Raw genomic sequence first — 23,420 nt, 5'->3', positions numbered from 1 at the left:
AACACATAATAAAAAAATAAACCATTTCAGCTGGGGAGGTAGGGTGGGAAGGGAAGGGAGGGGTGCTTCCTGGCGCTCCCTCTCTAGAGGGAACCTACTTAGATGAAAGCACTCTGGGACCGGGGGGGAGGGGTAGCACGAGAGGCACGATGGAGGCACGGACTGGGGCCTGCTTCCTGGGCCCCGTCGTGACCATGCTCCATGAGAGGCAACCCCTTCATCATAGCAAAGCAGGACTGAGGCAGACAGGCACCAGGAGCCGTTGCTCTGATCTTGGGTGAGCTTTAGTGGTGTTAGCCACGCTCACTCGGTGACCTGTCCGGTCAGTGGGCGATCTCCGTGTGAAGCTGCCCACGGCAGGGCTACTGTGCACACTAGAAAAGAGGGCTGAACCATTCCCTGCCCCATCCCTGCCCTGGACCCACCCCTCCACTGGCAATATTCGTATGAGGAATGAGCCCTTAGCCGCCCCCCCCCACCACCACCCCCCAGCTCAGTCCAGGGTCACTGCCCCTTTGAGTTGGGACAATCAGAGGAAAAAATGTGTAGACTCTTTTATTTACCTCAGGGCAAGGGAGCATGTACATCTCAGGCAGCCCAGAAGAAGGGGGTCTTAAACTAGACGGAATCCATGGGCCCAGGGGGCCCTTGAAGAGGGTTCAGCGAAAGGGAACCGTTGTAGGGTGACATCCCGTTACCAGAGAGAAGGGATGCCAGGCAAGTGCTTTCTGTGCCCTCGGGATACAGCTGGAAGTGACTACAAAAAGCTTGCCTTGGGTGTGGAGGGCTTCACTGCCACAGTTAGACACAGAGATGGAAAGAGGCAGGCGCACTGTCCCCGGAGCAGAGGCTGCCTTGCTCGAGGTGGCAGGCCCTGTGTCTTAGAGGGCAGCGGGGCCTCCTGCTTGCTGCTTAGGGCTGAACCAGCGTGAGCTTTCCAGGACAGCAGCGGGATGTCAGGTGCGGTCTGACCACATTCAGTCAAGGCTAGCCACAGGGACCGCATGGGTCTTCTCTTGCGGGGAATCCAGTGATGTGTGTTTGCTCATCCATCTGATATTTGAGAGCACTTCCTGGGTGCTGGCTCTCCACTGTGCACAAGATGCCACAGGCAATGAGACAGCCAGGGTCCCCGCCCAATGGAACTTACTTATGTTCGGGCGTTGGGGGACACAGTCCAGAACCAACCTGTCTTAAGGTGACAGACCCTGGTGGCTTGGACTCGGGTAGACTGGAGTTGGCATCCAGATGGGGTTGTCCAACCCACACAGGCTTGGCTCATGAACTGAGGCAGAGACCAGGCCTGTGTTCCAGTATCCCTATCTCCTCGCCTTCAACCTGAGCCACTGGCCCGTGCTGTTTGGAAGCTGATTTGGGAGTCAAACGTAACTCATTTTGAATCCTGCTTCAGCAACTAGCTAGCTTTCTGCCCTGCAGTTAGCGAGCCCCCTGAGCCTTGAGGGGCTACTGTTGACATAAGAGATAATACGTGTCAAACATGCCACACCTGCTGCCACCTGTTCCTGAGAGCCACCACTTGTTTACGACCATGGCCGTTAGTCCTTTGAACTCAAGACTTGGCTTCTATGGCATTCTCAGGACAGAGAATGTTGGCTTCTGGCCCTCCCATTTTTCCTGGGAGCATGACTCTTCGGATCATGCCTGCATTCTTTCTTCTTGCCAACGTTGCCCAGACCCAGGAGCCCAGGAGCTGCCTGTCCTCCCCTTGCACACTCAGCCTGAGCTTCCTTCCTCGCTGCACAAGCACACGTGGCCAGGCTAGAACAGAGCCACATCGTGCTTCTCTCCCACTTTGGAGAGCTGGTCGGCTCACTGTTAGGCCTAGCTGCCGTAGGATTGGGTGTCGGTAGCACAGGGAGTGGAAGAACTCGGTGGTGGCCCTCGGAGTTCAAGTCCCAGCTCTGCCAAGAACTCTGTGCCATCTGACAGGTCATCTGAGTTCTCCATGCCTCCTCTCCCATAGCTATTCAGGGTTTAGCCATCTGTTGCCTACTATGTACCAGCACTGACATTCTAGGATTCTGCAGGAGTTCTATTTTAATGCCCTTGGACGTATTGTTTCTCGGGGCTCGGAAGTGTGTCTTACAGCACTCTGCATGCAGGGTGCCTGGCACCTTTAAAATTAGAATGGATGCCACAGATGTCGAGGAATAGCATGAGAGGTTCTCAGGGGGCCACTTGCACAGAGATGCTTGGCAAACATTGAGCAAAGCTTGGCATCACTGCCCAGAAGGAGTGGGTGTCTTCCCATCTTACATTTTTGGTCTGAAATATAAGCCAACAATCCTGTCATGGCAGCTGCTGGCAGCTGCGAGTACCCAGCATCTGGTGCCCAGATGGAGCTGCCCAGCAGACCATGACTCTGGAAGGAGCCCGAATGAGGCTTCATCTGTGAAGACCGCCAGACAGGTCCCAGGCAGGAAGGAACAAAACAGGTGGACCTGTTCCCTGCGAAGACACTCACTTTCCGACTCTTGGCCAGATCCAGGGCCCCTCCCAAGAGGCAAGAAGGGCCATCCAACTGGGGTTCACAATTATGAAGAGCTTCGGTGATCGATGCTGGATGTTGTCTCTGAGATGCAGGGCTACAATCATGGGACTGAAAGAGGCTACAATCAAGGGCTACAATCATGGGACTGTCCCCCAACTCGAAGCTTGTGTCCCATTACTGGATCACACTACATTACAAATGAGTGCTGTCAGTCCTATAATTATCAAGTGATGAGGACAATCGTTTCCTACTGTATGTGTATAATAAAATATCACTTTGTTAAACACGAACATTGAACTATTGCCCAACTTTCATAACCTTGTTTTGATATTTCTTAATTAGTTTTTTAACATCCTAGGGATTTTAAAAACGTCTAAGTGCCTAGGCTTTTGGTGGTCAAACGCCTTATCTTTATATTCCCCCCTTCCTCCTCCCACTCCATTAGATTCAAACGGTGACCAAGAAAGTCCTGGTGGCGCCTCCATCAGATGAGGAGGGCAATGCCACCAACGCTGTCATCTCATTATTGAACGAGACTGTGACGGAGGCACCTGAGGAAACGAAGGTGGTTATCAAGAAGGGCCTGGAGTTCAAGGATGGCATGAATGTCTTAGGTAGGCATCGTGGTGCTCACCTCTGGGGGGAGACGATGGCCAACCTTTCCTGCATCTCAGCACCTCGGCATCCCTCGTTGAAAGGTTAAGGAAGAGGGAGAGAGGCAAGCAGGACCGCGAGGGGACATGGCAGCTAGAGGTCAGTTATGGGAAGAGAGAGGGGACTAACGTGATGTTGGCAAGTAACTTTCTCTGACTGTCCATTGCAGGAAGTTACACATCCAATTCTTCCATTTTTTTCAGCATTTTTTTTTTCTTGAACTGCCCTGCATGCTAGTGCTGCACTAGGCACAGGGATAGCCCACTCCAGCTTTCACAGCCTTTAAAACAACACAGCGCTATCAGGAGTGTGAAGTGTTGGTGTTGGTGCTCAGAGGAGCTTATCAAAAGATTATCTTGTTTAACTCTCTGGGATTCCAGCGAGCCCTTCCCCCTAGCCTGGAGCCTTCATAGCACGCCATGACTTGGTTCTTCGGCTCTGCAGGTAGACAGGCTGGGTTCAGATCCCTTATGGACCACTCATTGGTGACCTGACCATGGCCAAGTTGCTTCACTTCTCGAGATTCATTTGTTTTTTATTTTTTTTTATTTTTTATTATTATTTTTTTTTTAATTTTTTTTCAACGTTTATTTATTTTTGGGACAGAGAGAGACAGAGCATGAACGGGCGAGGGGCAGAGAGAGAGGGAGACACAGAATCGGAAACAGGCTCCAGGCTCTGAGCCATCAGCCCAGAGCCCGACGCGGGGCTCGAACTCACGGACCGCGAGATCGTGACCTGGCTGAAGTCGGACGCTCAACCGACTGCGCCACCCAGGCGCCCCCTCGAGATTCATTTGTAACGGGACGAGATTGCGTTTCTCTTGCAGATCATTATGAGCATTAAATGAGATTGTGCATGTGGAGCACAGTAGTATATAGTGTGTGCTCTCTTCTGAGCTACTGTCATTATCCAAGGTGAATGGAGAGCTGAGGGGCACCATAAGAAAACGCCCCCACAGAGGATGAAGATTCCCCATCATGGGAGTGACTCCCCTTTGCTCAGTTTACTCCCTACCCACCCCCTGGGACCACTCCCCACCATAACCCCCACCCACTGTTAGAGTGGTGTCCCATAAACAAGAAAGAGGGACATTTGGCCCTAAGCTGGAAGAAATGGGGAAGCTGGGTGGAAAAAGTACGTTAATCTGTGCAAGCAAGATTTCTAAGGGTTTGAGGGACAGCTGGTTAGAAATGGATCAGCTCCGTGGTCCTTCCGCTTTGCCATCTAGGAGATCAAATACCCTTGTCTCCTTAGGAGGGTTGTAGGTAAAGTATTGGATGCCGAGTTAAGTGTGAATTTCAGATGAACAACAAATGATTTGTTAGTGTAGAGTATGTCCCAAATACTGCACGAGACATACTTATACCAAAATAAAATATAGTCATTGTTTATCTGCAATTCACATTTTGACTGGATATCCTGGTTGTCTGTTTTGTTTGTTTATTCTAAATTTGATAATTTTATGAGTAACTAACCCAGAATGGTTGAGAGAAAGATGTAGGAGAGAAGGATTGCCCAGGCACTGAAAAGCAGAAGCTTCAGTGAGGGATCATCTCGGTTTGTTCTCGAAGGAAACAGGTTGAGTCAGTGAGAGTGTGAGAGGTTGGCAGGCAATGGAAGATCAGTAAACGTTGTTGACCATCAGTGAGAGGTGACAGGAGGAAAGAGAGAGGAGAAAGTGGGTGAGTTCCTCTGAGGAGAGCTTGCAAATACCTTCAGCCTCTACCCCTGATCCAGCCCTTCTCCTCCACTGCCCAGATGTCTGTGAGCCTTTCAGGACCTTCCCAGCCCTGCTCTGTTCCCCCAAACCCCATAGTCAAAGTGGCCCCACAGTCTTCTACATACTCTGGAGGAGGTTAAGGCCATGAGTAATGAGGTCGAACTTTGGGGTGAATCATTCAGAAGACTTACACGGTCGTTTCCAGATTCTCAGTGGATTCTGGGAAGTCACGTTGACCTTGAGCTGCCCTAGGGAGTTTCAACACAACTCACTACTCTCTCAGCCCCAGTGACCAAGTCTAAAAGGGCTTTGTTCAAGTGAAACGCCCCAGTTCCAGTAAGTGAGTTCAGTGAAGCTGTGTTGACAGAGGGAAATGACACGGAAGCTGGACGTGAGTGTCCAAGTGCAGAGTGAGGCCCTGGAAAGCCAAGGGAAGTTAGACCGTTGGGAAACTTCTCATTTACAAATCATGGCTAAAACAAGATTCTTCCCTTGGTCTTCTGAGGGTGGAGAAGGTGGCTTTTTTTTTTTTTTTTTTTTTTTTTTTTTTTTTGGCTTTGGAAAGTCCCAATGATTGAACATTGCAGTAAGTGAAGACAAAACCCTGACTCTGGCCTCCTACTTCTTGAAGGACTCCTTTCTCTCCGCCAAAACCTCTAGACCACTTCTGAGCTCCACTCTAACCCCATCCATTAAGTCAACTCCTGGGAGATTTTGCTCCTTCCAACGTCTCTCTCTCATAGTCATAGATGTGGCTCAGTTTCTGCTGGCCCTGCAAGGGTAGCCCTTTTATGCCAGCATTTTGTGACTTTGAGACCTTGAGGAGTTTCTCTTAAAATCTCCAAATGGAATTAACTGGGTAATACTAGGTCTTTTCAGCCAGAATGTTCACAGATTATGTCTCACCGCACACCCAACAGACTCCTCTCCGTGGGCTTGAGAGAAGGCTTGGGAATAGTCTGAATTTGGTTCCATACGTTACTGCAGAGTGAGACCACACTCCCCTGGTCACTGCTTCTCACAAAGCCTCTGTCTTTATGGCCAGTAACTCACTTGTAAATCACTTGCCAGTCTTTCTAGCTAAGAACTGAAAAGGGGAAATATTCGTTACCAGGGATTAACAATCCTGCGTGCAGGTGCTGAGTTCTTTTTGCTAAAGAGAGAGAGGGTCCAGTGAAGGATAGTTGAACAATCTGGGTTGTTACATGCATAGTGTGGGGAGGTGAGTGTCTCTGGGGGGCTAGGAAAAAGGTGAAGTCGGAGATTCAGAAAGAAAGAATTCTTCCCTAAGAGAATCAGATTATAATGATATAATTTACCCAGTGTAACTCAAGACTCCAGGCATAACTGGATACATTAGGAAACGATATAAAAGGAGGGTTGTAAATTAGACCTGCCAAACTGGGACACGGCAGTCATAGGGAAGAGGAAGGAAAGAGAGGGCCTAGAATATTGGCCATACTACCGTTCAGAAGAAATGTCAGATGGGCAAGCAAGGGCCTGCAGCTATGGGGACAGCAACATTGGTTGGTAGTCCATGCCAGTAGTCAGAATTGGAGCCCCAGGATTGGCCATAATGGGTCAGAGTGGGAAGGGGGCACAGAGTGGCTAGTAATCAGAAATCCAGACAGACCCCAGACAATCATGGGGATATCTGTTAGCCATAAAGTGGCCCAGTCCCTGGGTGGGCCTGGGTGAGACTAGGCAGGGGGTGAAACTCTGAGGAAAAGGATGGAAAGGAGCGGTAGGGGAAGAGAAACTTCTGGGAGGAGAAAAGCCAGGCCAAGCTTGGAGGAACCAAAGTATATGGCAGCTTCCTAGCACATATGCCAACATACTCTGCTGTGGGGAAAGAGGCAAAGACAACACAGAGATAAGACTCAAGGCTGGGTGTTGAAGCTGGTCCAGGACCTAGTGCCTTTGATGGGGACAGAGCTCCTCACGTCCTTCCAGCCTGGGTTTAGGATTGACCCTAGAGGCTGGGGTGGGGCTAGATTTAGATAGAAGTCAAACCATGTCAAGTGAAGTGAGAAGGGGACTGAGGGGCTAGCAAATTTCAAAGTCTATGTTCTGCCTTTATGATACTGATAAAAAATACAGTTAAAAAAAAAGGGGGGAAGCATTCTAACCATTTTGACCATGAAAAGAATGATTAGGAGTTAATAAATCACAGGTTAAATACAGACGAACTGGGTCAATTGGGGTTTCCCAACTATTTTGGATTTCTCATTGCTTTCCATTTGACTTTTCGACATTCTTCCTCCTTCTCGTATTAGGCATGTAGCAGTAGAAAGATACTTTTATACTTAGGATTCTTCTGCAGTGGAACATACCAGCCACACATGAATTTGCACTAGCCCTAAGCCAATGTAGACATAACCCTGGCAGAGACTTTATTGGCTAATTGGTCTCTGCAGTTCTAATGTGGGCTCCAAAGTTTGCATGATAATCCCCAAGCCTCAACAAGCCTTCCTTTGTTAATCTGTGTACTCTGGAATCTGCTTACCCATGGTAAGGGAGGAGGAGAGAGAAGAGAGTGCTTTTGAGTTTGGAATGAAATGGAATTCATTTTTTTCAAGGAACTGATACCGCTGACAGTTCAACTTGCTCTTGTGGGAAATGTTAAGGGATGCCATAATTATCCAAGGGGAAGGTATTTTCAGTGTGAACCCTAATGCCTCATTTGCGGGGTAACAGGCAGGTGAGAAGGTGGCTCCCTGTGTCGGGAATGGTGAAGGAGGGAGAAGAAACACACGCTTTGTAACTTGTCCTTCTGCGTGGTGTGATTCACTCAACAGGTCTGATCGGGTTTTTCATTGCTTTTGGCATCGCCATGGGGAAGATGGGAGAGCAGGCCAAGCTGATGGTGGAATTCTTCAACATTTTGAATGAGATTGTAATGAAGTTAGTGATCATGATCATGTGGTAAGTGGGCTTGTTCTTACTCAGTGTTGGGGGAGGGTGTCTGAAGGTCTTGGGATCCTTGAAAGATAACGGAGCCCTCCCAGCAGGAGAGAGTAGGCATGGAGCAAGCAAAGGGCTCTCTGGAAAAAAACTTTGAGAAAAGGATGAAAATCTTTTTTGGGGGGAGCTTCCCCTGGAAAATGGGTTGGAAAACCATGGCCCATCCTTGGGCCAGATCCTGTATGCTTGCTATGCGTTTAGTGTCGCCTACAAGTTAGGAATGGGTTTTATGTTTTTATGTTGCCAGAAAAAAAAAATCAAAAGAGTAATAGTGTTCCACAACACATGAAAATTGTATGAAATTCACATTCAGGACCCATAAATAAAGTCTTATTGGCACACAGCTATGCCCATTCGTTCACATATTGTCTAGGGTTGCTTTGTGCCAAATGGCAGAGTTGGGCAGTTCAGACTAAGATTGTGTAGCCTGAAAAAACTGAAGTATTTACTATTTGGCCCTTCACATAAAGTTTGCCTGTTCCTGCCTGTGGGAAAACAAAAACAACAACGAAAAGCAAGAAAAGATAGACAAGCTGGAAAAACCAATTAGTAACTCTGAACCTGAGCATTGTGAGGAAACACTAAGATAAGTCCAAGATACCAAGGATGATACAGCATGACTGAGGGCGTGTGGCAGGACCACTACGCTAATATTCTGGTGTCCAAAAGCAATGTATTGTAGTTTTATGACTCGTGCAGCAGGAAAAAGAGGCAGTTCTCAGGCCATGCAAACAGTGAAATCACAGAGGCAATATTAGAATTGTAAGTGCTCTTGGAAATCTTGTTCCACCCTCTAGTTTTATGGAAGAGAAGACTGTATCATATGATACATCCAGAGTCCCCAAATCTTGATTCCTTAACATCGTCATGATCATTATAATCATAAAAGTTACCAGCTATTGATTTCCTTGTATCTGCCAAGAGCCAGGATAAGTGCTTAGTGCCTGTCAGATGTAATCCCAGTAGCCCCGCAAAGATGGCACCATGACTCCCATTTTACAGAAAAGGCAACTGAGGTGTATTGAGGTGAATTAATTTGCTTAAGATGATATAGCTAGTGGGGCGAAGAGCTAGAGTGCCTATTCATTTCATAATCGTTGATGCCTAAGTGGGCGACCTTTTTGTTTGAATTATCTAAGCAATACTGTCTCTGCTTTATTGCATGTGTCTTTGTGGTCAGCGGTTCTGAAATCTAGGGCAGCCCAGGAGGGCATGAGTGCCCAGTCTTCTGTAAAGGAAACGGTACCACCTTCAGACCTCTAGTGTCCACTCTCTCTCTCGGATGGAAGATTTTTACGTGCATCTGTTCCAGACCTCTTTGATGGTCTGATATGCCTGTCTAGAAAAAAACCAAAACCATTATGAGACCAAACGACACCTGTGTCCTGTCACAGGAATTCAGGATTGCCAATTCTCTGTCTCTGCTTGTTCTCAGCCTACTCACCTTCCCCAACCCTCCTCCTCCTCTGGGCTTCCTTCATTTCTGCATGGTGCCTCCCACTAAAATTCTACCTTCTTTTTCTCTTCTTCCTTTCCTTGGCTCCTCCTCCCCCTTTCCAAGAACAAGAATCTGCTCCTGGCTTATTTTTTATCCCCACAGAACCCAACCTTGTGATGTGCTGGTAGTAATTCTTACTAAAACCTCAAGAGTGAGTGGACTAGCTGAAGGCCCCAGGGTCTCAGATCCAGAAGATGTTCCTCATATGAGTGAAAACATATGATACGTGTCTTTCTCTGCTTGACTTATCTCACTCAGCGTTCTATCCACACTCCGGTTCCATCCACATTGCTGCAAAAGGCCAGATTTCATTCTTTCTCACTGCCAAGTAGTATTCCATTGTATATATAAACCACATCTTCTTTATCCATTCGTCAGTTGATGGACATTCAGGCTCTTTCCGTCATTTGGCCATTGTTAACACGGGAATCTACCCCCAAAACCAAGAGCACACTGTATATACTGTATGTTAGCCAACTTGACAATAAATTACATTAAAAAAAAAAAGAATACACTTCACGGAAAAAAAAAAAAGTATTTATTGAATGAATAAATGAGTAAATGAGCAAGAAAAGAAAAAAAGATGTTCCTTATGATTTCATGAACCATATTTACTAGGCCTGGCTTGTTCAGATCATCACTTTATTGTACTTTGAAAACATGGACAGGACGCTGGTTAAATAATGTAATTTTGTTTTTGTTTTTATTGTATCGATTCTTCAACTGCTCAGGCAACCCTAGATTTCTGAATACTTCTTTTGTATGAAAATTTAAAGTCACCCACAATGTGATGCTCTAAAAATATGTTTCGGGTCTTTTTTACAAATCTGCCTGAGCTTGCTGAGAACTTAGTAAATAAGAAAGCAGAATATGCCTCTTGGTAGTAAACATTAGGATCTGCACTGGTCCCCTGGAATTCTTAGCAGAATGAACATCCTCGCTCTAAAACTACAGTTCAGATTTCTGTACTACGATGCCAGTGATGTGGGCAATATCATTTGCACTGAGCCCTTGAAGGAGAGGAAATGTGGGAGATGAATCATGGGATAAAGTGTGTGCTCACTTCTCCCCAGGGAAGAGGGGTGTGGATTAAGGTTTCCTATTCAATGAAACCAAAACTCCTAAAGATTTAGCATCAAAACCCAGGAGATGCCGAGCAATTGTGAGTCAGGAACAAGGTCTATGCAATGACTTCTGACAGCTGTTCAGTTACCTCATCTAGGCAAACAGTCAGGAGGGTGTTACATGGTAGGAGATGTCGATTCTACACATTTCTTTCATTCCTGAGCTGCCTCGTCAGCGTTTGATAACAATGTGTGCGAGACGGTTTGGGGTAGAACAGTCAATTACTCTTTAACCGACCCTCTCAAAGCTTAAATGATCAGAGTTCCTTTGTGTTCTTCTCTGTGTGATAATTAGAACAGTATAATAGCAAAATATAACATTGCAGAGATCACTGTTATTCTAGTAACAATTATTACTAAATTATAACTTATAGTTATTAAATTCTTGCTATATGCTCAGCACTACCTCAATGATTGTATTGTATCTATTTATTATTGAGGAGCTAATTATTATTATCATAATTATTAAATCATAGCTAAGATTTGCCAACTTCCTGCTATACGCTTAGTACTATTCCAATTACTTTCCATACATTAATTCATTTATTGGTCTCCATAATACCTAGCAGAAATAGGGACTTTTGTTAGCCCCATTTTCCAGTTGTAAAAACTAAGCACAGAAGTTAACTTGCCCAGTGTCGTACAGCCTAAGTAGTGGGAGTTGTGTGGGAGTGGTGCCTAATTCGACTTCTGTCTGACTTCAGATTGGAGTGAATCCGGCATCCTCCTAGTACTAACTGTGTGACTTTAGGTGAATTAGACACATTCTAAACCCCATGATCTGAATGGATTGAGCATAGAATCAGTGTGTCTTAGGGTTGCCGTGAGAATTGAGTGAAATTGTGACCAACAGTTACAAAGCATTCCTCATATGCTGGGTCCTGTCTAAACACTTTCTATGAACAGTGTTATCATTGTTGTTATTTTGTGATTATCATTACTATTATCAATTCAATCTGTATCCTCTGTTTCTGTGTGTTCATGGATCCTTTAAGAAGCCTAAAAGGCTCTCTGATTCATCAAAAAAAAGAAAAACCCTTAATTTCAGTATGATTTTAATATCCTCATTTTTTGCAAATTTCTTTAAAACATTTTTTTGAAAATCTGATAACCTTAAACAGAAAGTAAAACTTTTCATAATCTCACCACTCTAGAAACACAAAGTGAGAAGTGAGATCTCTGTCCACTCTTTCAATTCTCCCTCCCTTTTAACCCACTGCCACTGTCCATCCATCCCTTCCATCCATCCATCCATCCCTTCCATCCATCCACCCATCCTTCCATCCATCCATCCATCCCTTCCATCCATCCATCCCTTCCATCCATCCATCCATCCCTTCCATCCATCCATCCATCCATCCATCCATCCATCCCTTCCATCCATCCTTCCATCCATCCATCCATCCATCCATCCAACCGTCCAGCTATCCATCCATTCTGTCACTCCATGAATGTTTTTGAGCTCCTCTTCTATGCCAATAACAATTTTAGCTAGTGTAATGGTGAAGAAGACAGAGAAATATTCTGGCCCTCACGGGGCCTACATTCTACTGAAAGGAAAGAGAAAGAGTAAAAGGAAGCAAATAAGAATTCAGACAGCAGTCAGTGCTACAAAGTTAGTAACCAGGAGAGTGGGACAGAGAGTGATGGGGGATGGAAGTATGGCTTGGACTCTATCCTGGGGGTCCAGGAGGGCTGCCTGGGGAAGTGGCTTTTGATGGAGATCTGAAGAATGGGAAGAGGCAGCTCTGTGAAGAACCCATGTTAGAATTTTTCAGTGGGAGGAAACAGCAAGTGAAAGGTTTTTAAGGGTCAGATGAAGGTCCGGAGTACCTGCAATGTGGTTGGTTGGTGAGGGGGCGTGGAAGGCAGTGAAATTGGAAAGGTGGACAGGAGACAGATGCCATAAGGCTTCGCAGGCTACCTTGACAAGTTGGGGTCTATTTACTTGCGAAAGGAAGTCCCCGGGGAGGTGTGGGGGAGGGGGGAGGGGAGACTACAAGCCTGGAGGCTTTGCATACTGATTTTCCCTCTATCCTCATCCAAAGTTCTAGTCCACACATAGAAACTGTCAGCAGTCACTGCTTGGATAGCCGGAACACCAGTCTCTAAGCGGACCGGGTAAAATGGGGATTTGTGTTACTTTTTGAGCCTGAGAGCAGACAACACATTTAGGTAACTCTTAGAATGTGTGTTTGGCTCTTTGTTGACAGACTCTTCCCTTTTTTAGTTCTCTTGGGATCTGTCCCAAACTGGGAGACTGGTGTTGCTGTTGAAAACCAATAGCGGTGTGGGGCAAAGCCAGAGTGACTTTATGGCCAGACCGAGAACGTCTCTCCACTAACCATCTAACTGATCCACCATCTGTCCTGTGACTAAAAGTCCTGAATTAACTACTTTAATGGGTTAAGACCAGAGGTCTTGAATAAATTGGAGCTAATGCAAATGGTTTCCGAAGGGTAACCAAGTAACTTCTGCATTTCATCCTGTTGTGGAACAGATTTTATTCCTTGAAACATTGGTTTCCAAGAATACGTCAGAATTACCTAGGGGAACTTGTTTAAAATACAAATGCGGGGCACCTGGGTGGCGCAGTCGGTTAAGCGTCCGACTTCAGCCAGGTCACGATCTCGTGGTCCGTGAGTTCGAGCCCCGTGTCGGACTCTGGGCTGATGGCCCGGAGCCTGGAGCCTGTTTCCGATTCTGTGTCTCCCTCTCTCTCTGCCCCTCCCCCGTTCATGCTCTGTCTCTCTCTGTCCCAAAAATAAAATAAATAAACGTTGAAAAAAAAAATTAAAAAAAAAAAATACAAATCCTCCCAGGTTAGCTCCAGGAGATTCTAACTCAATAGGTATGTGGTGAGCCCAGGGAATCCGTGTTGTTACCAGGCAGGTCAGGTGAGTGTGAAGCCGGGGTCTGTGAATGCACAGACACACTGAGGTCTGGGCATGTTCAATTCTGTGTATGAGTTTGTGTTTGTGGAGTCGAACGCAGTCTTGGGAAAGGCAACTTGGTAAAGACCTTAAAATGACAAGGACTGAGGTACAAAGCGGACGGAGGCAAGGATGGATGATGTGATAGTAAGAAAAAGACTTGACAGGCCCGTCCTAGATGAATCAGTGCCTTTGAAAACAGTGCCCAGAGCTGCAGATACAACCAGTCTAAGGGCATGGTGGGAGGCATTCTGTCTCCCTGCTCTGCAGTGATGTCCTTCTAATTTAGAAACTGGTCCAACAATGACTGGGGACCCTTTGGCTTCAGAAGCTTACTGGAGCCCTCAGCCTCTTTATGCACTTTAGTTTATGGCTTTGATTGTTTGCTTCATTTCAGAAGCTTTGAGTGGTGACCTTGAATCCTGGTCATTTGCCCTTTCTTTTCCACGGAGTGTCATTTCCAGTGAGATAATTATATGGCGACCCAGGAACTCAGAAGCTCTAGTAGCTCCTGAGTGGAAGCTTAAGCCACTTGTTTTGAAAACAAGTGCAGGGAAGTAACGTAACGGCCTTAAAGGACACCATAGCGCTAAAGGCTCTTTCCTTGTCCTAATTGATGCTCATTCTGGTTCTGGAGACCCAGGTGTTTGGGTTAACTAGGGCCCCTGCTTGCCATATTTATTTACCTAACACTCTACCTTCTGGCCTTTGAATGACGCTCTCCATTTGTAGTGGGAAACTCATGTTTCTCCCAGCGAGCTGAGTGCTCTGGAGGTAACCTGTTCCCCCTCTCTAATCCATTTGGCTCTGGCTCAAATGTGTTCTCCAGGGGGATTCTGTAGCTGTCTTGCTTGGCAAAGAGCCTTGGAAACACTTTCTCTCCATTCTGCAAATGGCTTGTCCCAGAAAAGCAGGAAAATTGAGTGGCACCCAGAATAGCTCATATTTGTGTTTTTCTGTACATCTTTAAAGGGTGATTGGTGCTTGGGAAAGAATTGATCTCTTGGTTTATGAAGATAAATGCTTGTTGGCACCATTTATTGGTGCATTCTGCTCAGTTACTTACAATCCCCTGGAACAAAGAGTTGGCCTCTGAGACTACCCAGCTGATCTGGGAGATGTTGTGACTATGGGCACACCAGGAGAGTGTAAAATGGTGGGAAAGCCAAGGGTTTAACAACATAGCTCCCTAATGCCTGCGGAAACAGTTCTCAAATATCATCAATCTTTACCCCAGGGAAACATGTGGAGGCTACAGCCTGGAAACTCATCAAGGAAGGGAGCAGCTATTCTAATGTTTTTACTACGTATCGTATCGTCAGTTACAAATCAGCTCTTTCAGAAGAAGGGTCCCCTTGACAAAATATTCTGCTTATGAAAACATCCACCATTGGGTGGCAGTAGACTGAGATGTTTTAGAAAGCAGCATTAACTCAGACTTGACTCATTAAGCATGGTGGGGGAAAGGACATGGTGTGCGTAATCCGTGTAAAAACAGAACATACAAAGGATTCCTTGGTCAGCAGTTGGAGATGAATGGTGCTGACAGGGAGGGGTACAGGATTTACATTTCAAAAATGTAAGCCTTGCAGCAATCCCACGAGGCTGGAGTTAGCCTAAGCCTTGACTTGCATGCCTGTAAAGTGGGAATAAGTCTCTAACCAGGGTCATGTAGCTGGTAAGTGGCTGGACAAGCTCCGTGTCTTATGTAAATGTGTATATAACTCTCATCCACTCCTCACATCTTTTCTTTACCCAGAAAAGGGTTTCCTTCAGGCACAATTACAAAAAGAAAAAAAAAAAAAAGATCACTTCTGGCTTGGGTGTCTGTCTTCTTTCCTGACTCCTTTACCCCTGTTGATGGCCTTATCCTGGGACTTCATTTCCCCCGCAGTCTTTTTCTCAAATAAGTTCGTAATTCTTACCAAGGTATCAACTTTCCCACAAACAGTTTCATTTCAGTCAGAAGGTGTCGCAGGCTGACCAAGTCTATGCTCCAGGTCTACCAGATTGGGCAACAGAGAAAGTATGTTGCCCAACATTGGAAAAATACTCTCAAGATGAGAGAGCACGTGATGAGCTTACTCAAGAGTGAGGACAACAGCCAATGGTTTCTAAGCTCCCTATCAAACAATAGTAAGATGGAAATATAAAATAAGGTTATAGAGAATAAATCGGTGTATGGTAAACTGTTGGCTTAGCTACAATGAGCTACAACTGCCAGTTAAAGGGAAGTGGTTTGGCTTGGTGAGGGGAAAAATACCCTTGGAGTTTCACAGGACCTGAATTGTTCTCCTCCTACTTCCTGGTTTTGTGGTCGTGGGCTGGTTACTTAACTTTTCTGAATGTCAATTTCCTCGTTTGCCAACTAAAAGTAATGATACCTTGATTTCAGGGTTGTGGTAAGAATTAAATGAGGTGATGCGTGTAGTGCTCTTACTGTACCGCTTGAGACGCGATGTACGGTGGTCGGGATTGCTGGTAGAGTAAGGATGGAAAGAAATACTTTCAGACCTAGAAGTAAGTAATAAAACCGCATTTCTCTAAACGTCCTCTCTGGCTCAGATGGTTTTCTTGATTTGGCAGGCTTCCCCCCCACCCCTCTCTCTCTCATTTTTTAATAAATTTCCCATCTTCCAAGGCAGAAACAAAGCAAATTGGCAAACACCGGCGTATAGTTTGGCGAAACTCTAAGGAGCTTCCTGGGAAGCTCAAAATGGATTCCCAGTTTTCAAGGAAAGAGTTGGGGGATCAGGGAAACCAAACAAGATTCTCAAAGACACAGCCTGTGTGTCTCTCAAGCTCGGTGCTTACCCGGGAGATGGTAAAGCTAGATTCTGTTATTCCTAAAAATCACCTGAGCAACAGAGTTCACCTTTGGAATTCTCATCAGAGCAGGGATCCCTCCAGATCCATGGCACAGATTTCAGGTCGTACAGTTAGTCTGAAGTAAAATGCAGCAACGGTTGAATCTCATGGACTTCGTCCAGCAAAACTCTTTGTACCGAAATGCAAAGGGTTTTCCTCGGAGTGCAGTACATGTAAGGGCCCAGATCTAGGTTCTGGATCCCATAAGGCTGTCTTCAATGCTTTTTTTTTTCTTTTATGTTTTTCAGGTACTCTCCCCTGGGTATCGCCTGCCTCATTTGTGGAAAGATCATTGCAATCAAGGACTTAGAAGTGGTTGCTAGGCAACTGGGGATGTACATGGTCACGGTGATAGTGGGCCTCATCATCCATGGGGGCATCTTTCTCCCCTTGATTTACTTTCTAGTCACCAGGAAAAACCCTTTCTCCTTTTTTGCTGGCATTTTCCAAGCCTGGATCACTGCCCTGGGTACCGCCTCCAGGTAGAGAATACAAGAAATCACCTTTCTTTCTTTCTGCTCATTCCTTTCCCCTCTCTGCCACTTCCTCTTTTCAAAACCCTTTCATCACACAGTTCAATGAGAGCATGTTTCATGTATTATTAAAATATTCCTGGAAAAGATAAATGCTTTGTATTTTTGGCTCCCAGGAACTTAGGAACTTTCTGATGAACATTTTTGCTGATATGCAACTGTCCTGGAAATATGATCTCATGTTAAACTTCCCAGATGAATACGTGCTATTAGTATGCATGCCTAAGTTGCCACATCTAGCATTGGTTTAGCTCCAAATGTTTTCCAGAAGGATGTAACAGCGTATTGTGCTATTTAAAAAATTCTCCCACCTGTGATTTGAAAAATGCTATCAGAAGATATCACTCTATTGGAGTTATGGTTCAAAACTGGAAAAATGAGCTTTTGCATGGTAAACATGTTAGATGAGATTTTTAAAAAACAAACCAGAAGTCAATGAAGCCTGTGACCCCTGCATGAACCCCTAATGGACCCTTCTGCCCCATTGATTTTGAGAAAATCAGGTTGGCATTGATTCAACTTGACATTGACTGAGAGTCCGACTGTTCCTTCTTCATTAAGTTCCAGGGCATCTAAAGCCAATGAGGACTCCAGAGATATGCAGAGAAAAAAAAAAATATTTTTTGATGTCTTCTTGGACTGAATTTAACGAGAACAAACAAACAGGAACAAATACATTAGAAACACCTACCAATTTAGAATTTCAAAGAGTAAAGAGTTTTACTGTTTCAGACTGCACTAGTTGTTAGTATTTCTTTACAAAACGAAGGGTCACAAAACGGAGACAGAGGTCATGAAGCAGGTGGGGGGGGGCAGGGGGGTGGGGGCAAGCAGGCTGCAGCCCCTAGCTCAGCATGATCTCTGGAGTCACCTGTCAGCTGGTTCTTGTTGATCCCATGACCATGCATTGCCAGTGAGAGGGTCACCCTGTGACACAGAGTGACTGCTGTTCCGAGGCTACTGAGCAAGCAGTCGGGTTTTCCGTAAGTGACCCGACAGGCCAATAGTGGTGACTACCCGAGGAGCCAAATTGTGTTTCCATCTTGCAAATCAATGACATTTTGGTACTTGCAGAATGTGGGGGTTCAGAAGATGCTAAAAATACATATAATCCTCGGGATCTACATTCTGCATTTGGTTTCCCAAGATGAAGGGAAACATCCCGAAATTTCTTTTTCCTACTTGGCCTTATAAACTCCCTATGGCTAAGTATCTCTATCCACAAAGATCCCCTCTCTTTGGAAAAAAAGTAAATCTTTTTTTTTTTTTTTTTTTTTTTACCAAAACCAATCATTTTTAGTTTGATATTTGTTTTCTGGTTATGAGAGTGGTGTTTGCTCATTGGGAAAAAGTTCAGACAGTGAATAAAGTTTTGAAGGAGAAAGTGAACATCTCCAGTTATTCTGTTACCCAGTGATAATTGATAGTAACCTTTTAGTTCATCTTAACAGTCATATATTTTTTCCAGGTTTTACTATATATAGATATTGCAAACTGCATTTTTCACTGATCAACCTATTATAAAATTGCTATCAACATACATCTTCCTACTATTTTAAAATGGCATAATAATACACTGCAGGTGCTATAATACAGCCCTGTCTCCACCTTGGGATGTACATTTAAGTCATGTCTATTGAACAGGCATCCTTATAAATACATCCCTGCAAGCTTGTCTGATGATCCCCTCAGGGTAAATTTATAGCAGTGGAATTTCTGAGTCCGATGGTAAGCACACCGGCTGTTGTAAAACATACCCCCAGTTTGCCGCTCAGAAAAGTATGTTAGTTTATGCCCCCATGAACTGGGTGTGAGAGTATGCTTTTCCCCACCTACTTACGAGCACTGGATATTATCAGTCCCTTTAATACTTTCCAATGTTATTGGTGAAAAATGATCTAATCGATTCTGCATTTCTTTGATTACCAGCGAAGGCAAGCATCTCTTTGTGTTCTTACGGACCATCCTCCTCTCCCCTCCCCAACCCTGTGAATTATTTGTGATGGTCATTTCCTGTTGGGGTATTATTCCTTTCCTGATTGGCTGTTTCACTCTCTTCACATATAAAAGTATTAACTCAAGTGTCACATGTCACAAATGATGTTCCTCTCTACCTGACATTTGTTTTGTAAATTTACAGGGCTTTTTGCCCCTGGAAGTTTTTAATTTGTGTATTGTTGAAGTTGTTACTATTTTCATTTAGTGTTTAGAATTTCAATTTTCTCAGGAACATCTCTACTAAAAATTATGAAACATTACTTTATATTTTCTTCCAGTACCTTTGCGGTTTTGATCTTTAAAAATATTATTATCTTTCCTTTGAACTAGATAGTTATCCCTAGTACCTTTACAAGACAAAGTAAATCTTAAAAGCATATGGGTAGCCCGAGTTCATATTTAAATCAGCCAAACGCTTGGGTTATCTGGCCAAGGCCACAGATGCTAGACCCTTCTCCTTACCCTGTCTTTCAAGTGACTTTAATCTTTGTTTAAAGTGTGGCTCTTTCCTGGATGCAGAATTTCATTTTTTAGAAGAAAATACACTTAAAGAAAAAACTGTGGCATGAATCACGTACTAAGAACTATCTCAGCCATTATGACCACAGGGAAAAAAAACAAAACCCCAGTACAGTCAGCTAAATTTCTTTCTACCTCCTTGGACCTCGGACTGATGGAGAAGGGGAAGGGGTCACCCCCTTTTCTCAACAGGCTGATGTCAGGGAGGACTAACAGAGGGGGTGCCCTGGGACACATGTCTCTGCATCCTCCTGACATCAGTGCATGCTATTAAAACTACTCTAGAAAAAAAAAGACGGTCAAGTAACTGATAGTTATTATTAGCAACATTTGAAGACTTATTATTAGCAACACATGAAGACATCCACGTCAGAATGTTGGAAGGACAGGAAAGAGTTAAAACTCCCAAACTGTCCCAGTTTGAATTGGTTGGGTGTATATAGACTTTTAAGACACAAAGCCCGTTCAGTAAAGAAATTGAGAATATTTTGATACCTTGTCAATTACTTTCCCTAATCTATTTAATTGTCCAAAGACCTCTTGATGACATTTTGGGAAGATGAATACCATAATAAAAATTATTATATTCTCGTCCGCCCAGAAGTTTGCTTAGATTCCTATCATTGAAAATCCCAGCCAGCAACCACAGCTGCCATTTCAGACTAGTCACGGTGTCCTAGAAACCTTCAAAGGGGTCCTAAGAAAGGGTGGGGTGGGGAGGGCCTGGGGGTGGGAGGAATAAAGGGACACTAATGTCTCATTAAAATAGCTGGAGAAGCTAACCAAATACAATGACCTCAACTTTTCTCCCTGGGTTTGTAAGGTGTTAGTAATGAGAGGTCTCCAAACGTTCATTTCTTCTCCCTAAGAGCAAGGAGGAGGCATAAGACAGACCTCTGACTTGAAATCACAAAGAATATTGCCATACGATGACGCTGACGTCCCTAAGATTGTTATGAGGAGCTTGTTCATCAGTGGTTTAATAAGATGCAGATTTAGGCGACTCTAATTTTAGAGCTTCTGCTTCCTGTTTCTGAGCAGGCCCTGGAATCTGCATTCTCTTTAGCTTTTCTGAAGCTGGTGGCTCTCTACTACTCTCTGAGAAACTGAGACCTCTGGCAAGGGTCTGTGTCAAACTTGGCGGGAGCCCTGGTTCTGACCAGTAGAGGGAGGAAGCTATGAGGCTGTCCGGGCGTGCTAGAAATAAGTGTGTCTGCATTGGAGGTTCCCCAGTTCACTTTACTAAGCTTTGAATAGAAAAAAAAAGCAAAAAAGCAAAAAAACCAGAAACAAAATCAAAACAACCGAACAGAAAAACCCCAAACCAAAAAAACCCCAAAAGAGAAAGGACCGCAAAGAACTCGCATGGCAGTATGGGCGTTCTGCATTTCTTTCCATATTACTTAAACTTGGAAGCAAATCCACCTACCCTCCCATGTACCTCCCTCCACATGGAAATAATATTTTGGCCGTCAGCAACCCTTATCCTTACAGGTATCCTAATTTAGCAGACACACGAACATGTCAGGGGTTCTGGCCCTTGAGGCTGGGTCATGCGGTGGTGAGTTCCGGACAGGAATTTCCAGGGCGGAGTGGGGGTGGAGTCATTCCATACTGGGTCTTTGATTAGCTACAGAGCACATGCTTTTCTGCCCTATGTTGTTGGAAAGACTGTACAGTTGGCCAATGACCATGTATTAGGGAGTTGGATTGTGTATAGGGGTCCCCAGTGAATTGCTAGAAGCTCAGGTTCAGGCTAAATGGTACTTAACATGTTTATCCAGCATTGTCAAAATTAGCTCAGGGCAATTCCCAGAGGCTGGATGCAGTCCGTGCATCGTTGGAAACAGTGTTTCTAGCATGAAATTATGGGTCATTCAAAAATTCCTTATTCCATTTCACTGTTGACAGCTGATTGGTTCCTGACACATTTTTTTTTTTTTTTAGCAGCTCAATTAATGTGGGCGGTCAGATGGCCTTTCATATTTCATCCAAGAGGGAAACACTGATCAAAGGAAAAAGAATGTGAAACTCTAAGTAGATCTTGAAAACCAGAAGCAACAAAAAGAGCTTGCTGCCTATGAGCATCTTAATAAGATTGAATTTGAACCTCCAAACAGTTGGTCTTTAATTTGCCTCCAAACACTGCTTTCTGCATGTCACATGGCCTGACTGGAACAAACGAACAAAAACTTTGTGGTTGGCATTCCAGTTTGAGTTTTGTCCTGTTTCTCTGAAGTGGACATAAACTCTTGTCTCTCTCTTTCTGTCTTTGTTCCTCAGTGCGGGAACTTTGCCTGTTACCTTCCGTTGCTTGGAAGAAAACCTGGGGATTGATAAGCGTGTAACCAGATTTGTCCTCCCAGTTGGAGCAACCATCAACATGGACGGTACAGCCCTTTATGAAGCAGTGGCCGCCATCTTTATTGCCCAAATGAATGGTGTTATCTTGGATGGAGGCCAGATTGTGACTGTGAGGTGAGGGGTGCAGGTGGGGAAGCACTGAAACAACATTTAACCTTCGTCCCTTCCCCACTAACTCCATTTGACAGGGCCACTTGGATTTCAGTTCTCCTGGTGGAAGAATAATGAAGGAAATAACACAGAAGAGGAATTATTGGCTGTGTCAAAGGGAAAATATTGTGACAGGAAAGAAGCAGGCTCATACTCATGCCCTCTGTTTGTACTGTGCATGTGAAATTGCTTTGGAAATTTGATATTACTTGATTTTTCACGGTCCTGTGATGTTGCAAGGCAGTTATTTCTCTGTTTAATAGCTGAGGAAGCACAGGCTTCAAGGAGCATGGCGGTTTGTCCAAAGCTGCCCCATTAATGAGCCGGGAGGGCCGTCACTGGGGCCGATATCAGCTGACTCTGGATCCAGTTTTCCTTTTGTTAAAATACGTTCCCTTCAGCATTTCAGAGGGTGATGGCAGAAATGATGAAATACTGGAAGGAAGAGATTCCTCAATAGCGTATAAACCATTTTATTACAAATAGCTAACAAGTATACTAAATCTGTTTTTTACCCTATGTATTCATTGTTTAAGACATTTAGGAAGAGGGGCACCTGGGTGACTTAGTTGGTTAAGCGTCCAGCTCTTGATTACAGCTCAGGTCATGGTCTCATGCTGGGAATGGAGCCTGCTTGGGATTCTCTGTCTCCCTCTCTCTCTGCCCCTTCTCAGCTCATGCTCTCTCAAAATCAATAAATAAACATTTAAAAAAGAAAAAAAGAAATTCGGGAAGAACACCTTCCCAAGAGGACATTAAAAACACAGTGCTTTTATCAAAAAGAATGAAATCTTGCCATTTACAACAACATGGATGGAACTAGAGTATATTATGCTAAGTGAAGTTAGAGAAAGACGATTATCCTGTGACTTCACTCGTCCGTGGGATTTAAATTACAAAACAGATGAACGTAAGGGAAGGGAAGCAAAAACAGGGAGGGGGACAAAACCCAAGAGACTCTTAAATGTCGAGAACAAACTGAGGGTCGCTGGAGGAGTCATGGCTGGGGGAATGGGCTAAATGGGTGATGGGTGTTAAGGAGGACACTCGTTGGGATGAGCACCGCGTGTTATATGTAGGGGATGAATCACTGGATTCTACTCCTGAAATCATATTGCACTATATGCTAACTAACTTGGGTATAAATTTAAAAAAACAACACATAGCTTCTGGGGCACCTGGGCGACTCAGGTGGTTGAGCGTCTGACTCTCGATTTCAGCTCAGGTCATGATCGCAGGGTCATGGGATCAAGCACCACATCAGGCTCCACACTAAGTGTGGAGTCTGCTTGGGATTCTCTCTCTTCCTCTCTCTCTCTCTCTCTCTCTCTCTTTCTCTTCCCCCCCACCCCTCTCCCCAACTCTAACTTTCTCTCTGTCTAGAATGAATGAATCAATCAATCAACCACATTGCTTCTCCATAAACTTAAAGTCACACCTCTGTGCATATATTAATTTGTCTAATCCTTACAACCACCCTCAAGGTCCATACTTGTCTTAGCTCAGACTGCTATAATGCAAGACCATAGACCATCAAACGATACATATTTATTTCCCACAGTTCTGGAGGCTGGGAAATC

General features: G+C 44.7%; 1 protein-coding gene across 1 annotated transcript in view; it reads left to right on the top strand.

Annotated features, from left to right (window-relative positions):
• SLC1A2 (solute carrier family 1 member 2) overlaps nucleotides 1-23,420 on the top strand; it is a 50,213-nt gene that overhangs the window by 6,650 nt on the left and 20,143 nt on the right. The window contains exons 4-7 of the mRNA XM_047071479.1: nucleotides 2,958-3,126; nucleotides 7,688-7,814; nucleotides 16,525-16,758; nucleotides 21,610-21,804. Coding sequence (XP_046927435.1) covers nucleotides 2,958-3,126; nucleotides 7,688-7,814; nucleotides 16,525-16,758; nucleotides 21,610-21,804 — 725 coding nt within the window. The remainder of the gene's footprint in view (nucleotides 1-2,957; nucleotides 3,127-7,687; nucleotides 7,815-16,524; nucleotides 16,759-21,609; nucleotides 21,805-23,420) is intronic.

This window comes from Lynx rufus, unplaced genomic scaffold, assembly GCF_022079265.1.
Source record: "Lynx rufus isolate CCGP_SWC_20201006 ecotype Redwood Valley unplaced genomic scaffold, mLynRuf1.p SCAF_9, whole genome shotgun sequence".
NCBI lineage: Eukaryota > Metazoa > Chordata > Mammalia > Carnivora > Felidae > Lynx > Lynx rufus.
This window is presented reverse-complemented; position numbering and strand designations above follow the sequence as displayed.